Source organism: Artemia sp. Qi Xiang Cuo, chromosome 4 (assembly GCF_049724085.1).
Source record: "Artemia sp. Qi Xiang Cuo chromosome 4, ASM4972408v1, whole genome shotgun sequence".
NCBI classification, from domain to species: domain Eukaryota; kingdom Metazoa; phylum Arthropoda; class Branchiopoda; order Anostraca; family Artemiidae; genus Artemia; species Artemia sp. Qi Xiang Cuo.
In genome coordinates, this window is record NC_142797.1 from 8859552 (window position 1) to 8886989 (window position 27438).

At 32.4% G+C, this 27438-nt stretch overlaps 1 protein-coding gene across 1 annotated transcript in view; it reads right to left on the reverse strand.

Moving 5' to 3' along the window:
• LOC148952758 (hexokinase-2-like) overlaps positions 1 to 27438 on the reverse strand; it is a 53470-nt gene that overhangs the window by 16725 nt on the left and 9307 nt on the right. The window contains 8 exon segments of the mRNA XM_089087771.1: positions 6595 to 6781; positions 9154 to 9399; positions 10621 to 10813; positions 16850 to 16949; positions 18165 to 18322; positions 18325 to 18379; positions 19478 to 19623; positions 21919 to 22081. Coding sequence (XP_088943897.1) covers positions 6595 to 6781; positions 9154 to 9399; positions 10621 to 10813; positions 16850 to 16949; positions 18165 to 18322; positions 18325 to 18379; positions 19478 to 19623; positions 21919 to 22081 — 1248 coding nt within the window.

A 27438-nucleotide genomic window follows, 5' to 3' on the forward strand; every position in this document is an offset into this window, starting at 1 on the left:
ATCAACATGATTTTATCTAAATCATGAATAAAAGTAGGTTTTTTTTTCAATTTACATTATCTTGAAATTAAAAGTCAAATAGTTCTTATCAATCGTTCGGCCACTGCAGCCTTTATAGGACTGTGACTATGATAGAGGATTGTATTGTATTTCATTAGTAATTTTTCGACATGTGGATTAATAAATTCACTACCCCGATCCCTTTGCATTTTTTTATACGAATATTGTTCGAGAATACTTTCTATAGCCTGAGCAACTTACACACCTCTCTTTGTGCGCAATGGAATGGCATATGCATAGCGACTAAAAACACTGATTGCAAGTAGAATGTACTTGTACGGTGTATTGTGACGCATTTGAATCTCATCTAGAGTTAAGAGATCTGCTTGCATTATATGTAGGAGGAAAAAGGCTTTAGTTTTTCTAAAATGATTAGAACGAAGTCTATGATTTCTATGTAGAGTTTAACTTGATTCATTTTGTTGATAGTCTTAAAAACTTTTAGTGAGAACACCAGTGACTTTGGAAAGAGTAGTGGGGTAACTTAAACTCCCCAGTTCGCTAATATTTTTATAAACACGTTTCAGAACTTCCACCATTTTGAATGTAAATAGATAGCGAAACGTTATAAATCTTTTTGTATACTAGCGGGTGATGATATTTAGTATGTTGACTTTATACCAGTACGTAGTCGCGTGTGTCTAACTATCAGCGGTGTGCTCCTCCTCATTCTTAAATCAATGTTTCCACTAGGTGTGCTGGTATTTTCTAAGATTTATTTAAAATCTTCTTCTCCTTCTTCTTCTTCATGTCTTAATGTTGTTGATGATGATGAGGAAGGAGCATGTTCATTTAATTGTTTTAGAATTTGCCTATTGCTGATAAGGCTTTTGGGGCAATTGCCTATTGCTGATTTAGAAAGTTGTATAGATGAGTGTAAATTTATAAAAGTCCTTTACGATTTGTAACCATATGATAGGCAGCGCACTAGCGCTGCCTAAGTAAAGAATGATGTGGGCACAATGTGTTTTGTTTTTTGGTTCTCCATACCCGGGCACTTCGTATCAAAGGAGTTGTCGTAGAAACTTCGAAAAGGGTTCATCCGATTGGAAATTGGAGTGGCTAGTGCCCTTTTTAATAGTCAAAAGTGATTGGAGGGCAACTAGCCCCCCCCCCCCTCCACGCCCATCATTACCCCCGAACACATCCAATCAAAATTTTAAGATAGCCATTTTGTTCAGCGTAGTTGATTTCAAGATAAAAAATATGTTTTTGAGGAGGACACTGCCCCACAACCTTCAGGGCAAGGGTTTTAAAATATGCTTACGGGTTTGAATTTTACATGTATGGATTATTTTAGCTATAACCTTTTAAATCTTACTGCCGATAATTTGATTTTTTTTTAATTATTTTATTTCAAATGATCTTTATCTCTTAGCTTGTGTCCCAACCCGTATATCAAGTCACTCTGCTACTCTGATTTATAATGTTTTCGCTGGTTCTGCTTATTTGAATCATAGTTGTGCAGATGTGGCTGTGCAACCCAGTTCAAACCATCTTTAAGTTGTGACTAAGTTAACTTGTCTTAAAAAAGTTTATACTAGGTCAAAGAAAATATTGGTGCGTACGCTTAAAAAAGAAAACCTGAATAAATTTGCCGAGGACCTGAGCTACCTCAGCTGGGCCACTTTGCAGGAAATAGCTGATGATTCTTCACTTGCTTACGATAAATACATGTCTATTTTACAGCCAATTTTTGCTACAGCGTGTCCCTTACGAGCAGTCAAACATAATAAGGATAAAACACGAAAGCCATGGATAACTGAGCAAATCATAATTGAGAGAAACAAAAAAAATCTGCTATACGAACAAGATCTAAATACTCAGGATCCGACTGATTTCGAGAAGTTCAGAAATGCAAGAGACAGAATAAAACTTCTGTGACGCCATGCTAAAATGAGGTGTTTTAGTGAAAAGCGCAGTGAGCAAGGGTGATACTAAAGCAACGTGGCAAGTTTTTAATGAATCCATGAAAAGAAAAATTGCAACCTTTCTCCTTGTATTGACGTATTAATGGTGCGTCTGTAAATGACAAAGTTGTTGTCACAAATTATTTCGGTCATATTTATTCAAAAATAGGATCTTCAGTTCATGAGGGTGCTAGAAATGATTAAATAAATTTTGTGGATGATGAATGAATTGACAAATTCATTTTTATGAAAACTTTCATTCAAACTTTTTGACAAATTCATTCAAACTAGTTTTCATCCACAAATGAATTTGTGGATGATGAAAGGGAAAGATTGGAGTTTCGGTTTGAAAAATGTACAAGTGATGAGGGTATAAAATTGTTAAGAATATTAATTCAAATTCTGCTGGGATTGATGGTGTAGATCTAAGGACATTTAAAGCCTCAATGATGTATCTACTTTCTTCCTTGCTTCACATTATTAACATATCCCTGACAACAGGCACCTTCCCAGATGTCTTGAAACACGCTAAAGTAATACCTGTTAGTCAGATATCGGTAATTGGAAACTAATCTTAACATTGCCGTTTTTCTCCAAGATACTTGAGGGGCGAAATTCCCCAATAGTATTCTTTGATTTTAAAAAAGATTTTGATACAGTTGATGTTGGTATTTTATTGCGAATATTGGAATTTATATATATAAAAATATCATGCTTAAAATGGCTAGAAAATTATTTGAATGATAGGTTTATTAATGTTATGATTGATGATGTCGTTTCTGCCCCATTTCCTATAGCTTATGGGGCCCCACAAAGCTTGGTCCTGTGCTGTATTTAGTATATATTGATATGATGAGGATGGATCTGCCAGGTTCTTGTCTCACCTCGTTTGCTGATGAAACGGCATTAACATTTTCAAGTCAGTGTTTACATAGTTTGATTTTGAAGGCTAATCATGTTTTAAAAAGTTTTCATATTTTTACTAGTTTGAGCTTACTCCCTGTTAATACTGATAAAACTAGTTTTATTTCATATTCAAGAGTTGGTGAGCTACACGACATTAATGGAAAAATTTTGTTTGCGAAGGAGCCAGAGAAACAAGAGCACGAAACGTGATACCTTGGTTTCTATGTAAATTATAATCTTTCGTGTAAACGACATAGTGATGTTGCTGCAAACGAAAATCACACAAAGAGTTGGAGCAATGCGACTTTAAGAAATGCTTACCGTCACAAATTTCATTAATTTTATATAATGCTTTAGTCCACCCATATATTTCATATGGATGCGTGTTGTGGTCAAGTAACTTTTATCCAAATTTTAAACGAGTACAAATTCTTCAAAACAAAGCTATACAACTTATCGGTGGATACTTGGAAAAATTCAATGAGACTGAGGCATGTTATAATAAACTTAAAGTGCTTAACGTCGGGAAACCACGTGACTAGGAAGCAGGAATGTTCTCGTATCAGTGATGGAATTGTATCATTCCTGAGGTATTTCATGGTTTCTATAAAGAAAATAAATCATTTCATAGTTATAGTACCAGCAATGCTGATAAGCTAGTCACTGAATACAGTAGTGGACCTAGAGCAGGTTTTCCTGTCAGATATCTAGGTACTAATGTTTGGAATTCTCTTTCAGAGAGCATTCAGGTGGAGGAGCACCTTGGTTCTTTAAGAAAAAAATGAAAAACTTTCTTTTGGTTCTTTTTTCATAGTTGATTGTTTTTTTTCTTGTGATTAGAGATTTGTCATAATTTCGTTGCTATTTATTATTATTTATTTCCTTCTTTTGTTAGTTTGGTTATGTGTTATATCGTTTTGTAATAAAATGACTTGAGTTGAATATTTAATTATCTACTTGTGGTCAATTGTCCCAACCCCTTCTATAAACGGATACTCTATTGTAAGAGCTGAAAATTTAATACAAAATCTAGATTTGGCTAGCTGGACCAAGCTAGAAGAAATTCTGACACAAAAAAAATATTCCAAGAATTTCTGAAAACTTAAGATATTTTGACGTTTTGAAAAAACATCAATAATAAATTCCTCATAACATCAATAATCAAATGGTAAATTCAAGGTTAATTGTAACATTGCAGAAAACGAGAAACAAGAACAAGCAGTGTATATCTCTAGCTTAAATCTAAGGGCCAAATAACATTAGATTTTAGAATTAAAATACAATCTTCAATGAATTATTTTTACTTAGTATTAAAATATTTTCTTCTTACCTTGTTTACAAGATTTTTTTTTATTTTATTTCAAGAGAAAAACAAAAACTCTCAAAATGATTGAATACCAAATTATTGACTCAAATCGTTATATTCCTCCAACTATCAATTAAATTTAATAAATTAAACGTATTATTTAAGTAAAGAAAAATATTAAATATATTATTTTCCGAAGGTGAAGACGCTATAAAACTTTAGATTAGAAGACACGAAAAATAATCAGACTAAGTAAAGCAAATGCATGTATATTTGAGTTTTCCGTAGACATTTAGAAGACTCGGACCCGAAGAAAATTCTTTTTCATACAAAACTATAATATATAAGAACAATTTAATAAATAAAATTAACAAAATAGTTTTGTTTTAAAAAGGAACACTAAGTATAGTTAAGTATATTTTATTGTTCACTTGCAAAAATCTTATTCATTAAGCAAAAGCTACTTAATGCACTGTTCTGATGCTGAAAATCCTTGGACATATAGTAAATAACAAACTCAGATTGAGTTTCAAAAACGGTACACTAAATCACAGCATAGGAGAAGAAAGCTATGAGAACCAGTTCTTCAATTAGGTCATGTGGTAGTATTCTCTGTCCATTCTGTATGCCACTGCTGCCACCAAGGCAGCCCCTCTGCCACTACCATCTTCAGAGAGTATTAGTTCAAACTGCTAATATGAAGAATTTGTTATGCGCCAGAAATTTTGCCAGAAGAAAGATCACGGATGCGTGTTGTTTTTTGTTTTTGTTTTTTCCCAGGGGTGATCGTATTGACCCAGTTGTCCGAGAATATCGCGGGAGGGCTCATTGGAGTGGAAATTAAAAGTTCTAGTGCCCTTTTTAAGTGACCAAAAAATGGAGGGCACCAAGGCCCCCTCCCACGCTCATTTTTTCCCAAAGTCACCCAATCAAAATTGAGATAGCCATTTTGTTCAACATGGTCGAAAATATGATAACAATGTCTTTTAGGATGACTTAATCCCCCAAAGTCCCCCGGGGGAGGGCTGAAAGTTATGAACTTTACCCAATGTTAACATATAGCATTGGTTATTGGGAAGTATACAGACGTTTTCAGGGGGATTTTTCCTGGTTGTGGGGGGGGGGTCGGGGGCTATGTGGGAGGATCTTTACATGGAGGAATTTTTCATGTAGGAAGGGACATTGCTATTAAGGGGGCGCCGGATTTCCCTGCATTATTTAAAAAAGGATCAGAAATTAAACTAAAAAAAACAAGTTTTTTCAACTGAAAGGTAGGAGCAATATTAAAACTTAAAACAAACAGAAATTACTACGTATTTGAAGGGAGCTGCCCCAGCACCAACACCTCGATCTACGCTAAAATTTGAATTTTGTGCCAATTCTTTGAGAACAACTCCTAAATTGCAAGGGTTGTTTAATTAGAACAATAAGCTTTTTAAAAGTACCAAAAAAATGAGTGTAAAGAGCGAGGTGTTGAGGAGGGGAAACTCCCCTTCAAATACTTAATAATTTCTAATAGTTTTAAGTTTTAATGTTGCTCCTTATTTTCAGTTGTAAAATAATCAGTTATTTAATCAACCGGCAGAAGTGCGTTGGTACTTTTTTTCAAAACAGCATATGAAAATTCACTTGACTGACAGAAAAACTTGATACCACGACTAATTTATTTACTCGAAGAATAGTTGGTGAACTATTAAAGTTCCGGAATTTAGTGCGGGAGTAAAGAAAATATAGCCATGCATTGATACTCTATCCTTATCTCAAAATTAAACATATTTAGACGTCTTCATAAGTATATACCAACCTAACTTCTAACGCCTGCTTTCTAACAAGTGTTTATAAACTATTGCATTCTATTTAAAGACTTTTCCCTTATTATACATGGTTTTATTTTCAATTGCATGAATTTGCGCATAAAACACAAAATTTGAGTGACCGAGAAAAAAAAATTCAGCCTTGGGATTCAAGTTCAACAGAACTCTTTCCATCAGATGGAATGATTATTCTCTGCTAACTCCTGATTAAGTTTATTGTATTTGATTTTTTTACGTTCAATAGGCAACTTTAAATATTTAATTTTGTCTCAAAGCTCTTTGAGTCTTTTAAATTACTCATAAATTATTTTCACTTCAGCTCAAAAATCTACAATTCTTTCTTATTTTGAGAGAAAACTCCTGATTTATTTATAAGCTTAAAAATTTTTTAGCTTTTCTTCAAAGATTCAGGTGTTTAAGATTATAAAAAAAATATATTTACGTTAAAGTATCTGTTTCAGGACACTTGCTTCAAAATGTAATTAGTTTTGACATTGCAGAACCACTCTTTAAAAATTAGATTTTGTAAATAAAAAATGAATTTTGCGTACGTGATATCAAAACACTCTTTAAAATAAGACCAAGGAGTTGTACTCACAGTCAATCCAGGCCTGATTAGCTGCTTTATTTTTTGTGTCATTAGGTTACGGATGTGTGGGTGTTTTTTATACAATGTCACATCGACAGATACAATTGTGTTCTTTTCATTTATTCTGTTGAGAAGAGTTGCCACTCCAGCCGCAGCCATGAAAGCGGCCCTTTTCGAAACTAGATGACAAACATATCTAAAGGGAGAAAAAACAACTTTTTATTTCACTATAACGCTCAAGAATAATAATAGTAATGTACTTTAGAATCATAATATCATCACTGCTTAGCTACCTAGAAAAAAAATATGGTTCGGGTTTGAAATTCTACAGAAAGATACTAATAGAAGAGAGGTAACACCAACAAGAAACTCCGTTTTTCATGAACAGTGAGCTAGAAAAGCAATGTATGGAAAAGTTATGAAGTTACGCGAAATTTATCACGAAAATAAGGCCTCTCTCCTCACATAACTCCCCCTCCTGCTTTTGAATTATACGTTTGATAGGGATGTTGTCAACTAGGCCTTAACACCAAAACCCTTTCTCTATTATTTTAAATTTGATCAACATTTTCACGTTTTATATCAGTTCAAAAAACATGAAGTAGAAGATATTTTGATTGATAAGCTAAATAAAGGAATAGGACCTGTTACTGATGAAAACAATGCAAAACGCATTTTGTCATGCCTGGTAGATGTCTCTTTTCAAATAAATATTAAACTTATCCTAGGAACGTTGTCATATTATATGAAGCACAGTTGAGACACAGAAACAAAGAGGCACATCATAAAAAGAATGAAGAACAGCAGAAAAGGCCCTCGACCATGTTGAGACTTGAAGTGAAACATATTTAGATTGAATATCTAGAAGTTTGATTTGAAAAAGAAGTTTGGTGCTAGAAGAGAACTTGGTATCCGATTTGATGCTAAATATTTTTTTCAAATTTAGGAATATTTTAAAAATTGAGTGATTAAATTTTCACTTTTTATTCTTAATGACACACAAATTAAAAATAAAACACAAAATGTAGGAGATAAACAAAATAATATCGAAATGTCAAAACCTTGAACTACTGAAAAATAGTAAACTGCATCCAGATAAACAAAGGTAAATCTCTCTGAGCTTTTTATTTATCTTTTTTTAAATTTGAGATTAAGTAATTGTGAGAATCAATAATTGGAATAGTCATTTATTTTCAACAATATGGAACAACAAAAAGATTTAATAGGTCATTCTTATAAGGAGAAACAATGTCAAAATTTAAACGGGAATTTCGATGAAAGCTTTTACCCAAAATCAAATTCTATAGTCGCATGACCAAACAAAAGCCTAAATTTGACCATATGACTAGCAGGTAAGAACTCTCAGACAAGATCTAGTCATAATTTGTTTTTTTTCTGAAAGGGAAAGGCTCTCCAAAACAAAAATTAAATGTAAAAACAGGTTTTGTAAAAAAAAAAAAAGGCAGGCGGAGGCCCTGCTAAATTTATGACTTCTTAATCCGTTTATATTTATTTTATTCTACTTTAAAGAAAAATTTTTTTTTTGGCAAAAGGGAACGGCCCTCCAAAACAGAAAGTAAAAATATCAAAACAGGTTTTGCAAAAAAAAAAGAAGTAGGCGAAGGCACTGACTAAAATTATGACTTCTTAATCAGTTTATATCTATTTTATTCTGCTTAAATAAGCATATTTTCTGCAGAAGGGGAACGGCTCTCTAAAACGGAAAGTAAAAACATGAAAATAGGTTTAGTACAAAAAAGGGGGGCAGGTAAAGGCACTGCTAAACTTATTTTCTGAATCCGTTTGTATTTGTTTTATACTCCTTAAAAGAAATTTCTATAGGTTTCTCATAGCTCTTCTATTACCTATTTATCAAATTAAAATTCTTCTAAAGCAGAATAAAATATGCTTTTGTTGAAATTTGTTGTTTAATTATACCCTGCCCAAAAAGTGTACTGGCGGTAAAAATTTTCTATGCTGATACGTATTAATTGAAACTGGTACGTGTGTTGTTGGGCTGAACCTCTAGCATTGCTAATTTTGGCAGTCTTTATAGGCATTTCCTGTGACTAATTTTTTCTAGACAGTCCAAAGTCTGATTAACTGTACTATGTTAAGGAAACTTCTTAAGTAAAATTGTCATTTTTTTCAAGAGGGTAGATGTTCATGCTCTTCCCCTTGCTAACTATTTAAGCCTAAGTAGAAATAGAGAGGAAATAAAACATTTATTATAGTCAAACTACATTTACCTTACTGGATTAAAAAGCAATATTGGCTATCTAATTCTTTCAATTTTACCCCCCATCCCCTTAAAAAAAAGGTTTTTAATAAATCACCTTCAATAAATAATTATTTTATTTATAAATAAATTAAATAAACAATCAAATAAGCCATGATTATAGTAAGGCACCTTAAAATCAATAAATTTATTAAATGAATTGATTTACCAGTACTTAAATATTAAATGTATTCAAATACATATTAAATAAATATTAAAACACAAGTACCTTAGCATAGATTACCTAAAATAAATACTTAAAATTATAACAATGCAGGCTAAAATCTTACCTAACTGTAGCACAGTCTTCCTGGCTGAAATCGGTGAGCCCCAACTCCTCAAGTATACGTGCACAATCAGTTATATCATTTTCCGGCTTCTTCTCTATTTCACTGATGAGCCTAGTTTCAAATCCACCAACCTCCAATAAACTCTTATAAGAACTGCCATTGAATATCAGGCCCTCTTTCGCCAGATATACCAAAACTCGACGTACAATTTCACCCAAATATTTGCCAGATATCATTTTTTCAAATCTAAAGATAGAAACAGTGGTTAGAAATTATGAATAGCATCGAAAATATAAATTTTCATGTGAATTACTAACAAAGAGACAGTTATAATTGCATGGCTGCTATATATAATTCCCTGTACGAATTCTCAGCTAGGGCAAGAAAAATAAGCAAAACTCTCATTTTTTTTTTTTTTTTATATAAAGGATGTCTATTTGAGGTACAAAGTTAGCGAAATGAGGGAGGTTTATGACTCAGGTTTGTGCTTTTAAGTCTTGAGTCAATACTTCGAAAAATCTTTGACCTAAACTTCCTCTTAAGGTTTCTTCTAATTCGTATTAATTTTATTGATTTATTAATTAATATTAATTAATTAATTAAAATAATATTGATTAATTTTATTAATTAAAAAATTGGAATTAACTCATATATGATTGCCATAAATTCCTAAATGTATTATAAATTCATAATATAAATTCATAAATTTAGTTTAATGTATTTGCTAGAATACTGGTTAATTTAAAAGGATAAACCTTGTAGGGCCTTGCGCAGTTTTGGCTGCCTTGTGCCGATCTCTTAAATCAAGCTATCAAATCGGACAATCCAAGCAAAAAAAAATTGTTCAAATTCAGATCCAAATAATAATTCACTAATTAAAATACCAAAAAAGTAGTTTTTAAAGTAATTTTTTAGATCGTTTTTACAATCTATTTTAACCCTAAAATTAGTTTGCGGAAATCCACGTAGGCAAATACGTGTAAAAACGAGGCAAAAACGTGTGTTTTTAATTTATAATGGACAGATATTCTTTGCTTTTAACACCATATGCGTCAGTGGGGCGTAAAGGTGCGACTCATTGAAATCGCAGGTTTGAAATACGGGTAGTATTTTTTATACCTTTCTATGTTGGTCTTTTTATTTTCCTGTTTTATTGGCCAGAGCCATACATACTTCTGGATTTTGGTGTATCACTGAGCAAAAACTTGATTGATCTTATATAAGTTTTAAACCTGATTATACTGTGAGAGCAAACAAAATTCAATCTAATCTGCTGTTATTTACTTCAAGTTCGGATAAAAAGGAAAAATATACGCACAAAACCGTAAAGCAACAAACACAAAAGCACAATTTAAATTTCCCTATTTCTTAAGAAATCAGTTTTCGTATTTTTACCCCACTCCCAATGCCTTCAATATTATTCCAGATTTTCTTAGTTTACTATGACATAAAATTGAAGATACTTACAATTGCTTTCCACAATTTGGAGTGACTGAATCTAAGGCTCTGTCAAAATCTGTTCTGATGAATTCCAAAGAGCCACTATCTCCAAAGGCTCCCCACTCGGTATTGACTATGCATTGATTAGAATAATTTGAGTCCCCGTCCCAGAGTTCCATATTTTCAACCTTTTCTACATAACAAGCATTTGTCCCGGTGCCTAGAATTTATGAAAATAAAATTGTAGGATGCAATAAAATGTATAAAGGATATAAAGATAACTACATGAAATAAAATTATCTGAAATTCAATAAATTTCACAACTAAAAATAATTTGCAATCTGAATTCATTCCAAGATACGGTCTTCAATTGAAAAGATATCCAAGAATTAATATCATCCTTCTGCGTTTATAATAAGAAACAAATTTTACGTTTAGAATAGCTCCAGTAAAACTAAAATTTCTTGTTGCAAATTATTTTTACTTTTTTCAATTTACAATTCAAAATAATTTTCTTCACTTTGTGTGTTATTTTAGTCACTTGTTATATTCATACGATATTGGTCATTTACATCGAACTCTTTTTTAAGCTGCCCCCAGTCACATGTTTTATCCCAGTGACTGTTTTTTCTTCCTCAGTTTCCTTTTCTATTTTTCAAAATTCGAAACCCTAAGCAACAATCAGCAAAAGAGAGGATAAAATTTTGTTCATCCAAAGTTCTTGTGAACACGTAACAACAATCAAAGTAACAACAAGTTTAAGGCGATGGGTTACATAACTGAGTCTGCCAAAAATAGAATGCAGTCTATTTTGCATTACACTGGACTAGATGTATAAAATTATCAAGGTCATTAAAAAATTGAATCATTAAAACATAAGTCAGGTCAAATTTAAAAAAAGAACCATTGGAAAAAAATCAGCAAAAAAATAACTAAAAATGTTTTGAACTAATCAGCTTTGGGAATCAACAAATTGTTATACAATTGGGATCAACAATTGGGAATCAACAAATGTCCATCAAACAGTTCATGATAACGAACTGTAAGTAAGGAGTGACCCAGCTCAATGGTAACCGAAACTGTAGAAAACGGAATTTTTATACCAATAAATACATCAAAAGAATCAGATTTTAATTCTGATTTCAAATATATAAGTTTTTTCAAGTTTAATCCTACCTATCAAAAATCCTACCTATCCTGAGAAAATTTGGCTGATTTTCGAAAAAAGGGGCAAAGACCCCCTAAAAGCTATAGAACCTTAATGAAAATCACACCATCATATTCAGCGTATCAGAGAACCCTGCTTCGGAGGTTTCAAGCTCCTATATATGAAAACGTAGAATTTTGCATTTTTTGCCAGAAGAAAGATCACGGATGTGTGTTTTTTTTTCCCAGAGGTGATCGTATCGACCCAGTGGTCCTAGAATATCGTGGGAGTGCTCATTCGAACGGAAATTAAAAGTTCTAGTGCTCTTTTTAAGTGACCAAAAAATTGAGGGCAACTAGGCCCCCTCCCACGCTCATTTTTTTCCCAAAGTCACCCGATCAAAATTTTGAGATAGACATTTTGTTCAGCATGGTCGAAAATATGATAACTATATCTTTTAGGATGACTTAATCTCCCTAAGTCCCCAGGGGGAGGGCTGAAAGCTATGAACTTTACCCAATGTTAACATATAGTATTGGTTATTGGGAAGTATACAGACGTTTTCAGAGGAGATTTTTTCTGGTAGTAGGGGGGGGAGTGGGTCGGGGGTTATGTGGGAGGATCTTACCATAAAGGAAGTTTTCATGGGAGAAAGGACATTGCTATTAAGGGGGTGCCGGATTTTCCAGCATTATTTAAATAAAGATCAGAAATTATATACATAAAAACAAGTTTTTTAACTGAAAGTAAGGAGCAACATCAAAACTTAAAACGACAGAAAACATTACGTATATGATTGGGTTCATTCCCTAGTCAATACCTCGCTCTTTAAGCCAAAGATTATTTAGTACTTTCATAAGAGCTATTTATTCTAATTAACGGCATTTGTGATTAAGGGGTCATTTTTAAAGAATTGGAATAAAATTCGGACTTTAGCTTAAAGAGCAAAGTATTGACTAGGGGGCGAACCCTCTAATATACGTATTAAAAATATAAGAATATAGAGGTTCGTTACGTAAGTTAATTCGTAAGTTACGTATATTTATTACTAATAAAAACGTTCGTAAATCAAATTAAACAGATTTCGAGAGAGACATTTGACCAAATAAAATTAAAATTAAAATTCATTTACTTTTTTGATTATTCATGTACTGTAATCTAAAATTAAAACCTTCATTATTTCAAAAACGGTCAAAAATTAAATAAAAAAACAAGTTTTTTTTAAGTGAAAGCAAGGAACGACGTTAAAACTTAAAACGAAAAGAAATTATTCCGTATATGAAAGGGGCTGTCCCCTCCTCAACGCCTCGCTCTTTACGCTAAAGTTTGACTTTTTCACAACTCTATTTTTTTCAACAATAAAATCTTTAGCGTAAACAGCGAGGCGTTGAGGAGGGAACAGCCCCTTTCATATAAGGAATAATTTCTGTTCGTTTTAAGTTTTAACTTCGTTCCTTACTTTCAGTTAAAAAAAACTTGTTTTTTTTTATTTAATCAAACAGTTTGCGGTAACGACTGTAAGTAAGGACCGACCCGGCTCAATGGTAACCGAAACTCTAGAAAACGGGTTTTTGATACCAATAGATATATCAAAAGAATCAAATTTCAATGCTGATTTCAAATATATATTTTTCATCAAGTTTAGTGCCACCCATCAAAAGTTACGCACCTGAGAAAATTTGGCTGATTTTCAAAAAAAGGGCGAAAGACCCCCTAAAAGCTATAGAACTTTAATGAAAATCACACCATCATATTCAGCGTATCAGAGAACCCTACTGTAGAGGTTTCAAGCTCCTATCTACAAAAATGTGGAATTTTACATTTTTTTCAAGAAGAAAGATCAAGGGTGCATGTTTATTTGTTTGTTTGTTTTTTTTTTGTTTTTTTTCCAGGGGTGATCGTATCGATCCAGTGGTCCTAGAATGTCGTAAGAGGACTAAATTGAATGGAAATTAAACTTTATAGTGTTCTTTTTAAGTGACTAAAAAAAATGGAGGGCAACTAGGCCCCCTCCCACGCTTATTTTTTTCCCAAAGTCACCCGATCAAAATTTTGAGATAGCCATTTTGTTCAGCATGGTCGAAAATATGATAAATATGTTTTTTAGGATGACTTAATCCCCCGAAGTACCCAGAGGGAGGGCTAAAAGTTATGAACTTTACCCAATGTTAACATATAGTATTGGTTATTGGGAAGTATACAGAAGTTTTCAGGAGGTTTTTTTCCTGGTAGTGGGAGGGAAGGGTGGGTCGGTGGTTATGTTGGAGGATCTGTTCATGAAGGAAGGTTTCACGGGGGAAGGGAAATTGCCATGAAGGGGGCGCCGGACTTGCCAGCATTATTTATTGGTTATTGGGAAGTATACAACCATTTTCAGGAAGGATTTTTTCTGGAGGGGGGGGGGGCTAGAGGAGGGATAACTCTGGAGAATATTTCCGTGGAGGATGTTTCTTTGGGGTAAGGGACATTTCTATGAAGGGGGCGCTGGATTTCCGAGCATTATTTAAAAAACGATCAGAAATTAAATAAAAAAACAAGTTTTTTCAACTGAAATGTAAGAAGGAATATTAGAACTTAAAACGAACAGAAATTATAACGTATGTAAGGGGGTTCTCCCCCAAGTCAATACCTCACTCTTTATGCTACAGTTTTTTTTTTAGTGCTTTCAAAAGAGCTATATCTTATAATTAAACGGCCTTTGTGATTCTGGGGTTTGTTAATCAAATTTTTTTTTTAAATTTTAACATAAAGAGAGTGGTATTGACTAAGGGAAGAACCCCCTCATATACGTAATAACATATATTTAATAATAATAACAATAAAAAAACAAGCGATACGACTCAATAGTAATCGAAACTTTTAAAAACGGAATTTTGATGTCAATAAATATATCAAAGGAATGTGTTTATAATACTGATTCTAGATATATAGATTTTATAAATTTTAGTATTACTCATCAAAGCGTACTAGCCTGTGAAAATTTACTCAATTTTTAAAAAGGGGGGAAACATCCCCTACAAGTGAAAGAATTTTAATGAAAACCCCACTGTCAGATACAGCGTATCAGAAAACCCTATTACATAGGTTTCAAGCTCATATCTGCAAAAATCTGCAACCTTGTATTTTTTGCCAGAAGAAAAATATACGAATATAGAAGTTAGTTACGTAAGTTAACTTGTAAAGACATTCATTTAGCAAAAGAAAAGTAAAATTTTTATGCAAATAAAAGCTGCATTAACTAAAAAACGATCAGAAAATAAATAAAAAAACAAGTTTTTTTAACTGAAAGTAAGGAGCCACATTAAAACTAAAGACGAACAGAAACTATTCCGTATACGAAAGAGGTTGTCCCCTCCTCAACGCCTCGCTATTTACTCTAAAGTTTGACTCTTTATAAAAAATTTATTTTTTAAAACAATAAAAAAATTTAGCTTAAAGAGCGAGGCGTTGAGGAGGGGACAGCCCCTTTCATATACGGAATAATTACATTTCAACTGAAATGTAAGAAGGAATATTAGAACTTAAAAAGAACAGAAATTATAATGTATGTGAGGGGGTTCTCCCCCAAGTTAATACCTCGCTCTTTACGCTACAGTTTTTTTAGTGCTTTCAAAAGAGCTGTCTATTCTAATTAAACGGCCTTTGTGATTCTGGGGTTTGTTAATAAAAATTTTTTTTAACTTTTAACGTAAAGTGGTTTGTTTTGACTAAGGGTATACCCCCCTCATATACGTAATAACATATACGTAATAAAAAAAAAACAATAAAAAAACAAGCGATACGGCTCAATAGTAATCGAAACTTTTAAAAACGGAATTTTGATGTCAATAAATATATTAAAAGAATGGGCTTATAATGCTGATTGTAAATATATAATTTTTTTAAGTTGAGCATTACGCTGCAAAGGTTACGGGCCTGTGAAAATTTACTCGATTTTTAACAAGGGGGGGAAACATCCCCCATAAGCAAATGAGTTTTAATGAAAATCCCACCGTTAGATTCAGCATATCAGAAAACCCTACCTTATACGTTTCAAGCTCATATCTGCAAAAATCTGCAACTTTGTATTTTTTGCCAGAAGAAATTTATACGAACATAGAAGTTAGTTACGTAAGTTAATTTGTAAAGACATCCATTTAGCAAAAGAAAAGTAAAAATTTTATGCAAATAAAAGCTGCATTAACTAAAAAACAATCAGAAATTAAATAAAAAAAACAAGTTTTTTAAACTGAAAGTAAGGAGCGACATTAAAACTTAAAACGAACAGAAATTATTCTGTATATGAAAGGGGGTGTCCCCTCCTCAACGCCTCGCTCTTTACGCTAAATTTTGAATCTGTCTCACAACTTTATTTTTCAAAATAATAAAAAACTTTAGCGTAAAGAGCGAGGTGTTGAGGGGGGACAGCCCCTTTCATATACGGAATAATTTCTGTTCGTTTTAAGTTTTACTGTCGCTCCTTACTTTCAGTTGAAAAAACTTGTTTTTTTTTATTTAATAATATATAGAGACGAAAAGTGATGTAAATTCTAATTCTGTAGTGATGTAAAAACTAATTCTCAAAATTCTCAAAAACCAATTTTGGATAATGTTTCTGAGAGATGGGCTACATAACCAAGTCTGCCAAAAATTGTGTGTAACCCATTCCGCATTATACCCTGCGAGATAGAAAAAGGGCAGCACCAAGGACGTTAAAAAATTAAGTCTAACCATTGCTATCACTCATGAGACAATTTATAAATCAAGTCGAATTTAAAGAAAATAACCGTCAGGGAAAAATCAGCAAAAAATTAGCTAAAAATAGTTTGAACGAATCAGCTTTGGGAATCAACAAGTTTGTAGTGTTTATAATATATAAAGATGGAAACCTATGCAAAGTCTATTTAACTATCTATGCTTATTCACTTTCAATATCCAGCGTGACAAGGCAAATTTATATTTTAAAAAATGTTTAATTTTGAATAAGCAAAAGAAGGATAATTATTACAAACTACCAGCTTTCAGATATCCATAAATCTATTATAGGTCCAGTGAGAAAAGAATATTTGTTATATAGTTGTCTAATGTACTCGTGTTAAGTAGCTTTGTGAACAAATAAGTCAAACTTACCAATTATAAGCCCAATCTTGCAGTCAGGCTGTTTATATGCAGAAGACATTAAAGTCCCTGTCGTATCATTAAGGACAGCCATGATTTTAATTTGAACGTCCTAAAGGGAGACGAAGAGATCAAATTAGATACTGTGTTCGGATCAAAATTGATAGGGATAGATAAATTGGAAGATGTTAGTTATAAGACAAAAAGATATTGTTCATTTGTGACTTTATTTTTGAAAAATTAGCTTTTTAAAACATAGAGGTAGTTTAAACAATATACAACATTTTTCAAAAATGATATTACAATTTTTCAATTGTTTTATGATTTTAATTAGTTTGTATAAGTTTAAACTAAACTTTTATTATGCAAAATAGCAAGAAGATCAAATGAATATGAAATTATTTTTAATTGAAATTGTCAAAATAAAGTTATTTGAGGAAGATTTGCCAAATGATTTCCAGAGAAAGTGCCAGCAGAGTGTTTTGGGGGCCCGACTCACTCATCGTCTCTCAAAAAGTAGGCTGTACGAAAAGTGTAGTTCAATTCCAGTTTTTAGGGCTATAATTAGAGAAAGGTTAATATGAAGAGGGCACATTATTTGGATGAATGATGAAAGATTGCCCTTTTTGCCAATCGTCTAGGTCAAAATGAAAAAAAAGTGGTTGTAATATAAGAGATTTAAGTTACTAGTGAACTTCATGGGAGGGTGTAAAGAGGAAATATTATCCATTTGAAATACATTTTATACATTGTTATAAGTAACAACATGCTCCTCGGCCTGTCCTAGAGGGTGAATGCATATCTTTTAAATCAAACACTAAATCAATAGAAAAACATTAAAATATTACGACCGGGGAATACAAACAAAAAGAGAGTCAGTCATAACGAGGGAGAAAGAGGAATATTAGCTTCAAACACCGGCGAAGAGAGGCGGCTGCGCTCTTTTATCAACCGTCGGGAGTTTGGCGAATTATCAAGAGAGATTGGTTAACTGATGTCAAATACAAAAGTGATACTAGATGATATATTAATAATGAAGATTTTCCTGGACACTCTTTTTTGTATTTTATATTTTTAACGTACCCTTTTTGCCACCGAGGGTGGCAAATTAATAAATTCTATGCTACTAAATCTACAGAAATTTATATGGCAAATACCTTTTCTGTTTCTGTTTAAAGCAGCTTACTTTTTTGCTGGTTTAAAACAACCCTGAAAATTACGTCTTTTTATTGTGAAACAGCAAAAAACAGAATATGAAATAAGAAAAGCTAAGACAAAACGAACGTAGAGGTAAAAAAGAAGAAAGTAGAAAACCACTGAGACTTACTCGTCTTTTGTGAATCGCTATTTGAAGTAATCTATAGACATCTTTGCCTTCCACCCCAGGACAGGTGAATCCTTTTGTCCACTGGACAAGTTTAGCTTTGGTAAGGCCTTCTGGCCGGCATGGAAAACTGAACGTGAAGCCAAGGGGAAGAATTTCTTATCAACCTTGAATTCCTTTACAAAGCCGGCAAGGCAATCCGCAATGTGATCAAAAATCTGAAAAAAATTAAAATAGTTTAGTATCATATAATGAGTTTTTATAATGTATTACTTATGAAATTTATAATTTTTTTTATTTTTTTTTGTTTTTAAATTTTACTTGAGACATAATATACTTTTAATAAAATTTACGGACCTTATTACTGACTAGAAAAAAAAACAGAATGGTTTATTTGTTAAGGTTGTTAGTTGTTGGTTCATAATCCTTATCTTTTTGTCAAGTTAATTCACAGACAAAATTACGTTATGAATATAATTACATTTTTAGAGTTTTTTTTTTTAAGAAATTTAGTGAAGAATGACATATGAGCTTGTTTTATATTTATAAATTAAAGACGTGGGCTAATGTTCTATTTTTGTATCTTCAATTAACAAAATTAATTTATTAAAAACAAAAATTGAAAAAAAATGCCTTCCTGAACTTTAAAAAGAGCTCTATTTTATATTATATCTTTTTAAAAAGTAAGATTCGATGTATTCAGGATTCTGATGTAAATATTATATACTGATTGGGATTTAATTTATTTTAAGTAATAATTAACTAAAAAAAGTACATACCACAAATAGATGACACCATTCAAGAATTAATAAGGAAGTGTGTGACGATCATGACATTTGTGACTCTATTTTCTTTGAGATTCTTCCTTTGTCAAAAATAAATTCAAATTTCCGGATTATAATAATGCTAACTTTATTAAAATGCATACTACTAAAGATAATTTTTATTAATATTTTTTTAAGTAATATAATTTAAAAAAATAAAATAAAAAAAAGAGTTGAATCTGAAAGATAATGGATTTATTGTAACAAAATTTTTATAAAATAATAAGTAACAATAAAATTTAAAAAAATGAAAATATATCTTGTTATACATTAAAGATGAAAAGCTTAAATACATGATTTTCGTTTTATTCACCTTCCAACCTCAAACATTTAAGTCATTTCAATAAACTTAAACTATTTAGCACAGACACACCATTTAAGTCATTTTGTTATAATAATAATAACCAAAGACGAAATTTTTTAACACTCCACTGGTGATAATTTCTGTAACAAAAATCCCAAACGAATATTATAATGAAAAGTGGAACTTACGACATCACCCGATGAGTTTTTGATCACTTCTGGCAGTGGGAACTCTCTACATGCGAATTCTTTTTCGGGTGTGGCTTCACCCAGTTGAATTAGCAACACTCTAAAGTTGGTTCCCCCTAAATCGAGGGCCAATAATTTTCCTTTTTCTGAAAAGAAAATAAATATAAATATTATATCGCCTTCACAAAGAATAAATCGGCGATTTATAGAAGAACTATTAGTGACGCCTTAGCAAGGACTTTGGCTACTCTTCATGGAGGGAGTAGACTGATCTGCATGGATGGACAAAAGTGTATTTCTAAACGAGGTTAATGAGACCCATAGCCGTTCTGTAATTATATTAAAAAATTGTTTATAATTTTGGAAAAAAATATACGTGAATTAAGGAAAAGTAAAACAAGGGAAGTCTATAAGTAAAATAACGTATATATCAGTAAGAGAAGACTGGCCGTGTTAAATTCGTTTTTTCTTAAGTTGTTCAATATTTAAAATAATTGATACTTATGAAAAGCTATATTCGTTCATTATTATTAATAAATAAAATATTCAAATCATACTTTAAAATATTAATTAAAAATTAAATGAAAGTAAAAGTTATAAAACATTTAAGAAATTTTGTAACATAAATATACATATCGACGAATATCTCCAAGAAAATTGTGGGAACAAAACTTATTTTTAATGACAGTCTGAAATTATTTATTATAAAAATGTATAAAATTTTTTTCACTATGATATATTAATGACTGACAACCCTGTGTGCATTAGCTTTAGTGAAGGTCTGATCTAGACAAGTGTGATAGGTTTAGCGTGGCTGCTCAAACAGACCAATGCATTTTTTTTTAAAGCCATCAGGGGTTAAAAATTGTTCGGCTGTTGGGGCTCATCCTTTACTCTTTAATGTAACTCAAGCATAAACGTGCCACAAGATTTCGTCGTACAGACCAGTTTTCCATTTAACGTGAATGATTACCCCATTTATATGCCCCTCGTAAACGACCCATCTATATATTTGTGTTTTTACTCGCCCCCGTCCCAAAATTGTCGATTTATATTTTTTGTAAATTTTTTAAATTTTTATCTTTAACGACTCTATCTTAATTTAGAACTAAAGTCATCTCAAATAAATATTTAATACCACAAAACCCTTTAATACCCACACCTAAAAATTTGTCATCACCATAACTAAATAATCAACACTACTACTACTCGAAGATTGTCTCTAATTATCTGCAATCTAACTGCAACTCCGTTGTGCCTGCTTAAAGACAAAAATCATAAAACCCGAACATGATCAGTCATAAAAATCCTTTTTAACTTTTGGATTCTCTCCTTTCTGGAGAAAACTTGTGTACCCCAAATCTCACACTTTATGTCAAAGTTTTATATCCAACTGGTTACCTCCATCCCCTTCTCGTCTCTCCCTTAGAGCTACGTCTGTATTTATCTGATGATTCGAAGATAGCTGGGATGTTTATTCGTTAAAATGCACTCTTTTAGGAATCCTCCTCCCTCCCAAACTACAAAACAATGAGAGAACTCCATTATAGAAGTTTAAGCACGTTTTAATTTTTTTAATTTTTAAAGCTCTTAAAAATATCATTTGCTATTAAAAATTTACCCTTAATTTAAAATTTGTGTCATAAAAAATTTATTTCTTTAAATTTTTGTTCATTTAAATTGTTTCCGGATTTTACCCCCCCCCCAGAAAATACCCCCTCCCGTCGGAAAACACCTCCCTGGAAAATGCCCCCCATGACTGGTAGGTCTCTTGAACTCTCCATATCACTATTACTCCCCCCCCAAAAAAAACAGGAGGGGGGCCTGGGGCGTATTTAAAAAAGTATAAAACCAACACCGTAGTGTATCTACAGTCTTGCTACTACTTTCGATCTCTTATTGCTAGAATATAGCCGGTATGTTTATTCGTTAAACTGCACTCGGTCAGGAAGCACCCTCCCTCCAAACCACAAAACCACGGAGAGACCACACTGATAGACGATAACCCGCAGGTGAATTGGTTTATTGTCTACCTCTCTTCAACCTAGAATGGTATACGTTTAAGACTCAGTCAATGGGGCGCGGGGGGGGGGATTGTCGGATGGAAGGGTATGGTGGTAGTTTTGGGGGTTTAATTTTGTTAGTGAAAATAGTATTAATTTGCTGTGGTTCAGGGGATGGGGAAGAGGGGTAGTTTACACGATTGGAGTGGGTGGTTGGCGGGGGGATTTGGGGGGGGGGGGATGTACAGGTTTTTTTCCATGTGCTTTTCGGGGGATATTTTCCGGAGGGCTATTTTCACCGGGGGGAAGTTTCCGGGGGTATATTCCATAGGGGCCGGTAACCCCGTGTGGGGAGGTATTTTCCGTAGAACCGGTAAATATAAAACTGGTCGGTAAAGATAAAATGAACCAGTTAAAGCATTCATTAGTTTGACTTACCTTTGCCATTGGGTAAATCTCTAACATAAAAGGGGTAACACTTTACGTCAGCTTTTTTATGGGTTTCCTGGCGCAATAAAGATTCGATTTCCATTAGCAGTATAGTTGAGACTTTTTTGACTTGTTTTTCCGAAATTATTAATCTTGAACATTTTTCCTTCAGCTAAAAATTAATATTTAAAATAGTAAAAGAGCACTCTTTGGTAGGCGTAATAAAACAAAATGCATGTAAAGTTTACCAACTAATATAATCCTATATTTTTTTCTACATTCAAAACTGAGAGTGAAAATTTTATTTGAAGCAAACATAAGTTAAGGGGACCGAAATATTTGATATCTTACATATTTTGATGTCGTTTCATATTTTGATATCAATATTTTGATATACTAAATAAAAAAACAAGTTTTTTTTAACTTAAATTAATGAGTGACGGTTAAACAGACAACTTTAAGACAATATTACTGATATTAATTGGGAGGTCCCCTCCTCACCTACTCTCTTTTTACTATATTTTTTTTTTTTTTTTTAAATTAGATTCAGGTTACACAGAAAATATTGATATAAAATATCGAGGCTTGGCGTAGGGGAAAGACTATTAAATAGACTGAATATTTTCTTTAATTTTTAAGTTTAAACGTCGCTCCTTACTTTCAGTTAAAAAAACTTGTTTTTTTATTTAATTTTGGAACGATTTTGAATTAATGCAGGTTTTGATTTTGGCTCACCGTACATGAGTATTTAAAACAAAATTTGTATATTAATTTTACTTTTATTTGGGTAAATGGCTTTCTCGAAATTTGTTTAATTTTATTTACGAACGTTTTTATTAGTAATAAATATGCTTAAATTAAGAATTAAATTACTTAACGATCTTGTATTTTAATATATTTTTAATACGTATAGTAGGGGGTTTGACCCCTAGTCAATACCATGCTCTTTACGATAAAGTTAGAATTTTTTAATAATTAATTAAAAATTACCTCTTAAGCACAAATGAAAATAATTATAATAAATAGATATTATGAAAGTAATAAAAAATATTTGGATTGAAGAGCGTGTTATTCACTAGGGGGCGACCCCACTCATATACGTTATATTTTCTGTTCGTTTTAAGTTTTGATGTTCCTCCTTACTTTCAGTTGAAAAACTTCAAAGATCCTCCCATATAACTCCGACCCCCCCACCCCCCCCCCAACTCCCCGAAGAAAAGCCCCGCGGAAAACGGCGGGCTACTTCCCCATCCTCACTACGCTCTGTTACACGAGTGTATTTACTAAAAAGAGATATTTTTCCCCATCCTATGGTAGACGATCCCCTTTCTAAGTGAGATAATACGTTAGGCTAGGCTACTCAGATACTTAAAAAAAAGCCATATACAAAATATTTTGTAATGCTTTAATGACAATTTGGTAAAATTATACTTAACTAATTTTAGAAATATTGTAACGGGTTTGGGTTATGAAAATGAAAATTTCAGGGATGGTCCTCTAGGCTAAATTTTGTACTGGGACGGTATTTTGAAGTACCTACATCAACTCCTTCTCCCTGTAGAAGGTCCTGACCTTTAAAAATCTGTGTGTTATAAAAGTGAAACCTCCTTACAAAAGAGATCTTGTGCTTAAATGAAGTACGAAAAAATTGTTTTCAGCTTCACAACTTTGCTCAATCCCAATTTATAAGGTTTTAAAGCTATCCAAATACATATCCTAAATTTTTACAAAAACATTTCAAATTCTACTCAAACAACAGGAATTGTATTTTCAGAACTAAAGCCAGAGAAAAAGAAACTGATGACTGAAAATTATGGTAAAATGTTGTTTTCTCAAAATTTCAAAAGGCAAATTTCAGGACATTCTAGAGGGACAAAGAGTAGGAATAGGTACTTAAAAATATCTGTCCGGGACATACTTTATCCTGTTGACTCGTCACTGGAAGTTTCATTTCCAAACATACCCACGTTCCAAGATAGCCAAAAGTGGCCTAGCTAAAGTAGAATTTTACCCAACAAATTATTATTTTTTAAACATTATCTCACCCTAGTATGATTACTCCGTCCTCATCCCCAAGATACCGAAAAAAATGTAAATGAACAAAAATGAGTACAATGGAAAGGTAAAGCATCCAAAAGAGAAGCTACCATTCTAAAATAATAAATGGAATCTTACCTCGTTCCGTCTTGATAGCACACAGGGGTGAATTTTGTGCTTTTTCACAATAAAAAACTAAAAGAAACATGTAATTGAACATAATACTGCTGATATTGAAGGGATATAGTAGTTTGTTGACTCCATATTTGTAGACTCTGTAGTCAATATAAGATGTTCAGTTAATAAAGAATTTTCGTCAACTAATGAAAAATGTTTTTTGGGAGATGCTTAAATGTAACCGAAAGATTAATAAAAATTCAAAAAAAGAGTAAACGTATTTTTATATTTAGTGTTATCAAATCATCTTTATAGATCTAACTTTCAGAAATCTTGAAATATAATCATACATTTCCCAAGGGACAATTAACAACTTACAGGTAATTAATAATAATAAATGTATTTAGTTCATTATTCATCAGCTTTATGCATAGTAGCCTAAAGTGTTATGCATTAAGAAGTTATAGATAAATAACATTGAATTAATACTACTGAAACTGATAATTTGATAATATTTCCGTGATGCCAGTAAATAAGAGTTTCTTTTGTGTAAAAAATACACATTTAAAAATATAAAAATATAGAATTTTTTTCCAAAGAAGTAATGATAAATTTCTTAATACAAATTTTATCATTATATATGGACTCGGAGCAACCTCTAGCTGGGGTTGACTGTAACATTTCTACCCAAAAATATAATATTTTGCGAATCTGGCAGGTTTGAAAAAGAGTTTGCAGAAAAGATTTAAGTATTAAAATTCAGTTTTAACTACAAGTGACTGGCTTAAATTTACTAGAATTTGGGTGTGGGCATTGGCTTATCCTGTATATTGTTCGTTTATCAATGTGGGGTGACTCATTTTTTTATTATTATATTTCATGCAGATCAACCCAAAAGCTCTCCTTATCCCGGCCCAGTGCCCCCCCCTTCCACACTCGTCCACAGAGAGTCGTCTTTAAGGTCATCATCTATTTTAAATTATAACGATTTAAAAAAAAATTTAAAAAATATTTGTAATTAAAAAAATAATAATAGGTTAATATTTTCTATTTTTAACATAATATTTTCGTATGTTATGTTTATGTGAAATATTATATTTGACATTTTTTTACTCATCTGAGTTTGACGGTATCTATTTAATTGTAATTGAAAAACTTTAACTTTTTTAATATTCTTCTATTAGTTTCTTTTTAATTAGTAAGATTTGTTAATGGACAACACATGAAATATTAAAGAAAAAAAAGAGTTAGTTTTCAAGCAGTTCGTCGTAACGAACTGTAAATATGGTTCCCTGCCATGAACCTTATTTACAAGATACATTGTAGTGCCAAAATATATTGTATTTTTTTCTTGTTTATAATATTAAAAAAATCACCATGGAATAAAATCTTGAGCTGCTGAAATTCCCAATAATTAGTATTATTACATATCAAATATTCACCTTATTTCATTAGTTCCTTCCAATTATATTTTGGTTATGTCTGTCAATGGTTGTGAAAAATAAGAAATTAACTTTAAGAGACAAGTCTTTTCCACTGAAATTAGACTCAAAGAGAAGCATTAAAACTTAAAACAAATAGAAATTATTAAGATTAGTATGGCAGCTTGTCTTCCTCAGCCACTCAATCTTAATACACATTTCAGGGTTGGATCAAGGATTTTTTTTAGGATCGGGGGCGGAGGGGAGGCGCACAAGAGATTGATCCTATAAAAAAATTAGGGGGCGAAATTTAGTTTTATCAAATAAACGTGATTTAACTAAAACTTTAGTTAATTAAATAAAATAAACTCCTTGAGACTCCACGAGGGGAGGGGCGCGCGCCCCCCTCGCCCTCCGGATCCGCCACAGACCCCGTTAGAATGTGCGTCTCAGCTCTTTGAAAAGACCTCCTGAAACATCCGAGCCTTTTGACTAAGGAACTTTAATAAATTAATAAGACAATCGATGGAAAATACCCCCGAGTGGAAATACGTCCCTTCAGAAAACACCCTCCCCCAGGGAAACTCTCCCCTGTGACTGGTTGGTCTCAAATCACTTTCGAATCTAGAAAAAGATTATAACTCCCAGGGGATTATAAATTAATTTTTACTTCAACACTCCCCCTGTAACTCCTTTAGAACTAATTCTGTATTTATCTGAATCCTAAATGTACCCAGAGTCACCATAGTATTAAGAAGGTTCAGGGTACAAAAGAAACTTTAAAAAACCCAACAAAATGTAATTTCTACTCCCTTATGATTTTTGTGGACACTTATGGTCCATGCTATTATTATCAAAGTAAAGAGTAACATTAAACCTTAAAATGAACTGAATTTGTTCCATATAATAGGAGGAATGCCCCTTCCTTGTCCACACCCCCACCTCCTGGTCGCATAAACTACGACGAGTGTTAATTAGATCAGAAAGTGATAGGTCAAGTCTCTTTTTAATCAGTCAACATCAATTGGCGACCACCCCGCCCTGGTGGGGGGGGGGGTAAATAATCATAACTAGATCTGCTAATTCTAAGCAGGGACCTGTTTTTGACAGATAAAAATAATAAAAATGGCAATGGAAAAAGTCTTGGTTTATTTTTTTTACTTAGTTGTAGTTTTACCTAGCTGAACTAAATTATCCTTAATTTAGCCCGACCTAAATTTTGCGCAAAAAATTTGACTTTTCCAAAAGTGAAAGCAAAATAAACGTTTTTTATCCCCTGTAAAGCAAAAAGGGTCGGTTTTAAAATGAAATTAAATAAAAAAAAACAAGTTTTTTAAACTGAAAGTAAGGAGCGACATTAAAACTTAAAACGAACAGAAATTATTCCGTATATGAAAGGGGCTGTCCCCTCCTCAACGCCTCGCTCTTTGCGCTAAAGTTTTTTATTGTTTTAAAAAATAAAGTTGTGAGACAGTCAAACTTTAGAGTAAAGAGCGAGGCGTTGAGGAGGGGACAGCCCCTTTCATATACGGAATAATTTCTGTTCGTTTTAAGTTTTAATGTTGCTCCTTACTCTCAGTTGAAAAAACTTATTCTTTTTATTTAATTTCTGATCTTTTTTAGTTAATGCCAAGAAATCTGGCCCCGCCTCCACGGAGACAATTACTCTTAACCACTCTGCGCGAAAAAATTAGACGGAAAAGAGAAAGCAATATATATAAAAAGAATTTCGTAAAAGAATTCCGGCAAATTCCGCCAGTGTATAATTTTCTCTGACAAGTTCACTTTCTGGAAACCTCCCTCCCCAAGAAAATCCCTCCACCCGAAAATGTGTGCCTACATTCCAATAACAAATACTATGCGCAAACTTTATAACTTAAAGCCCTTTCCCTTGGGGCTGTGGGGAGGGGGGTTCATGTTATACCCAAAGGCATGGTTATTATACCTTTCAACT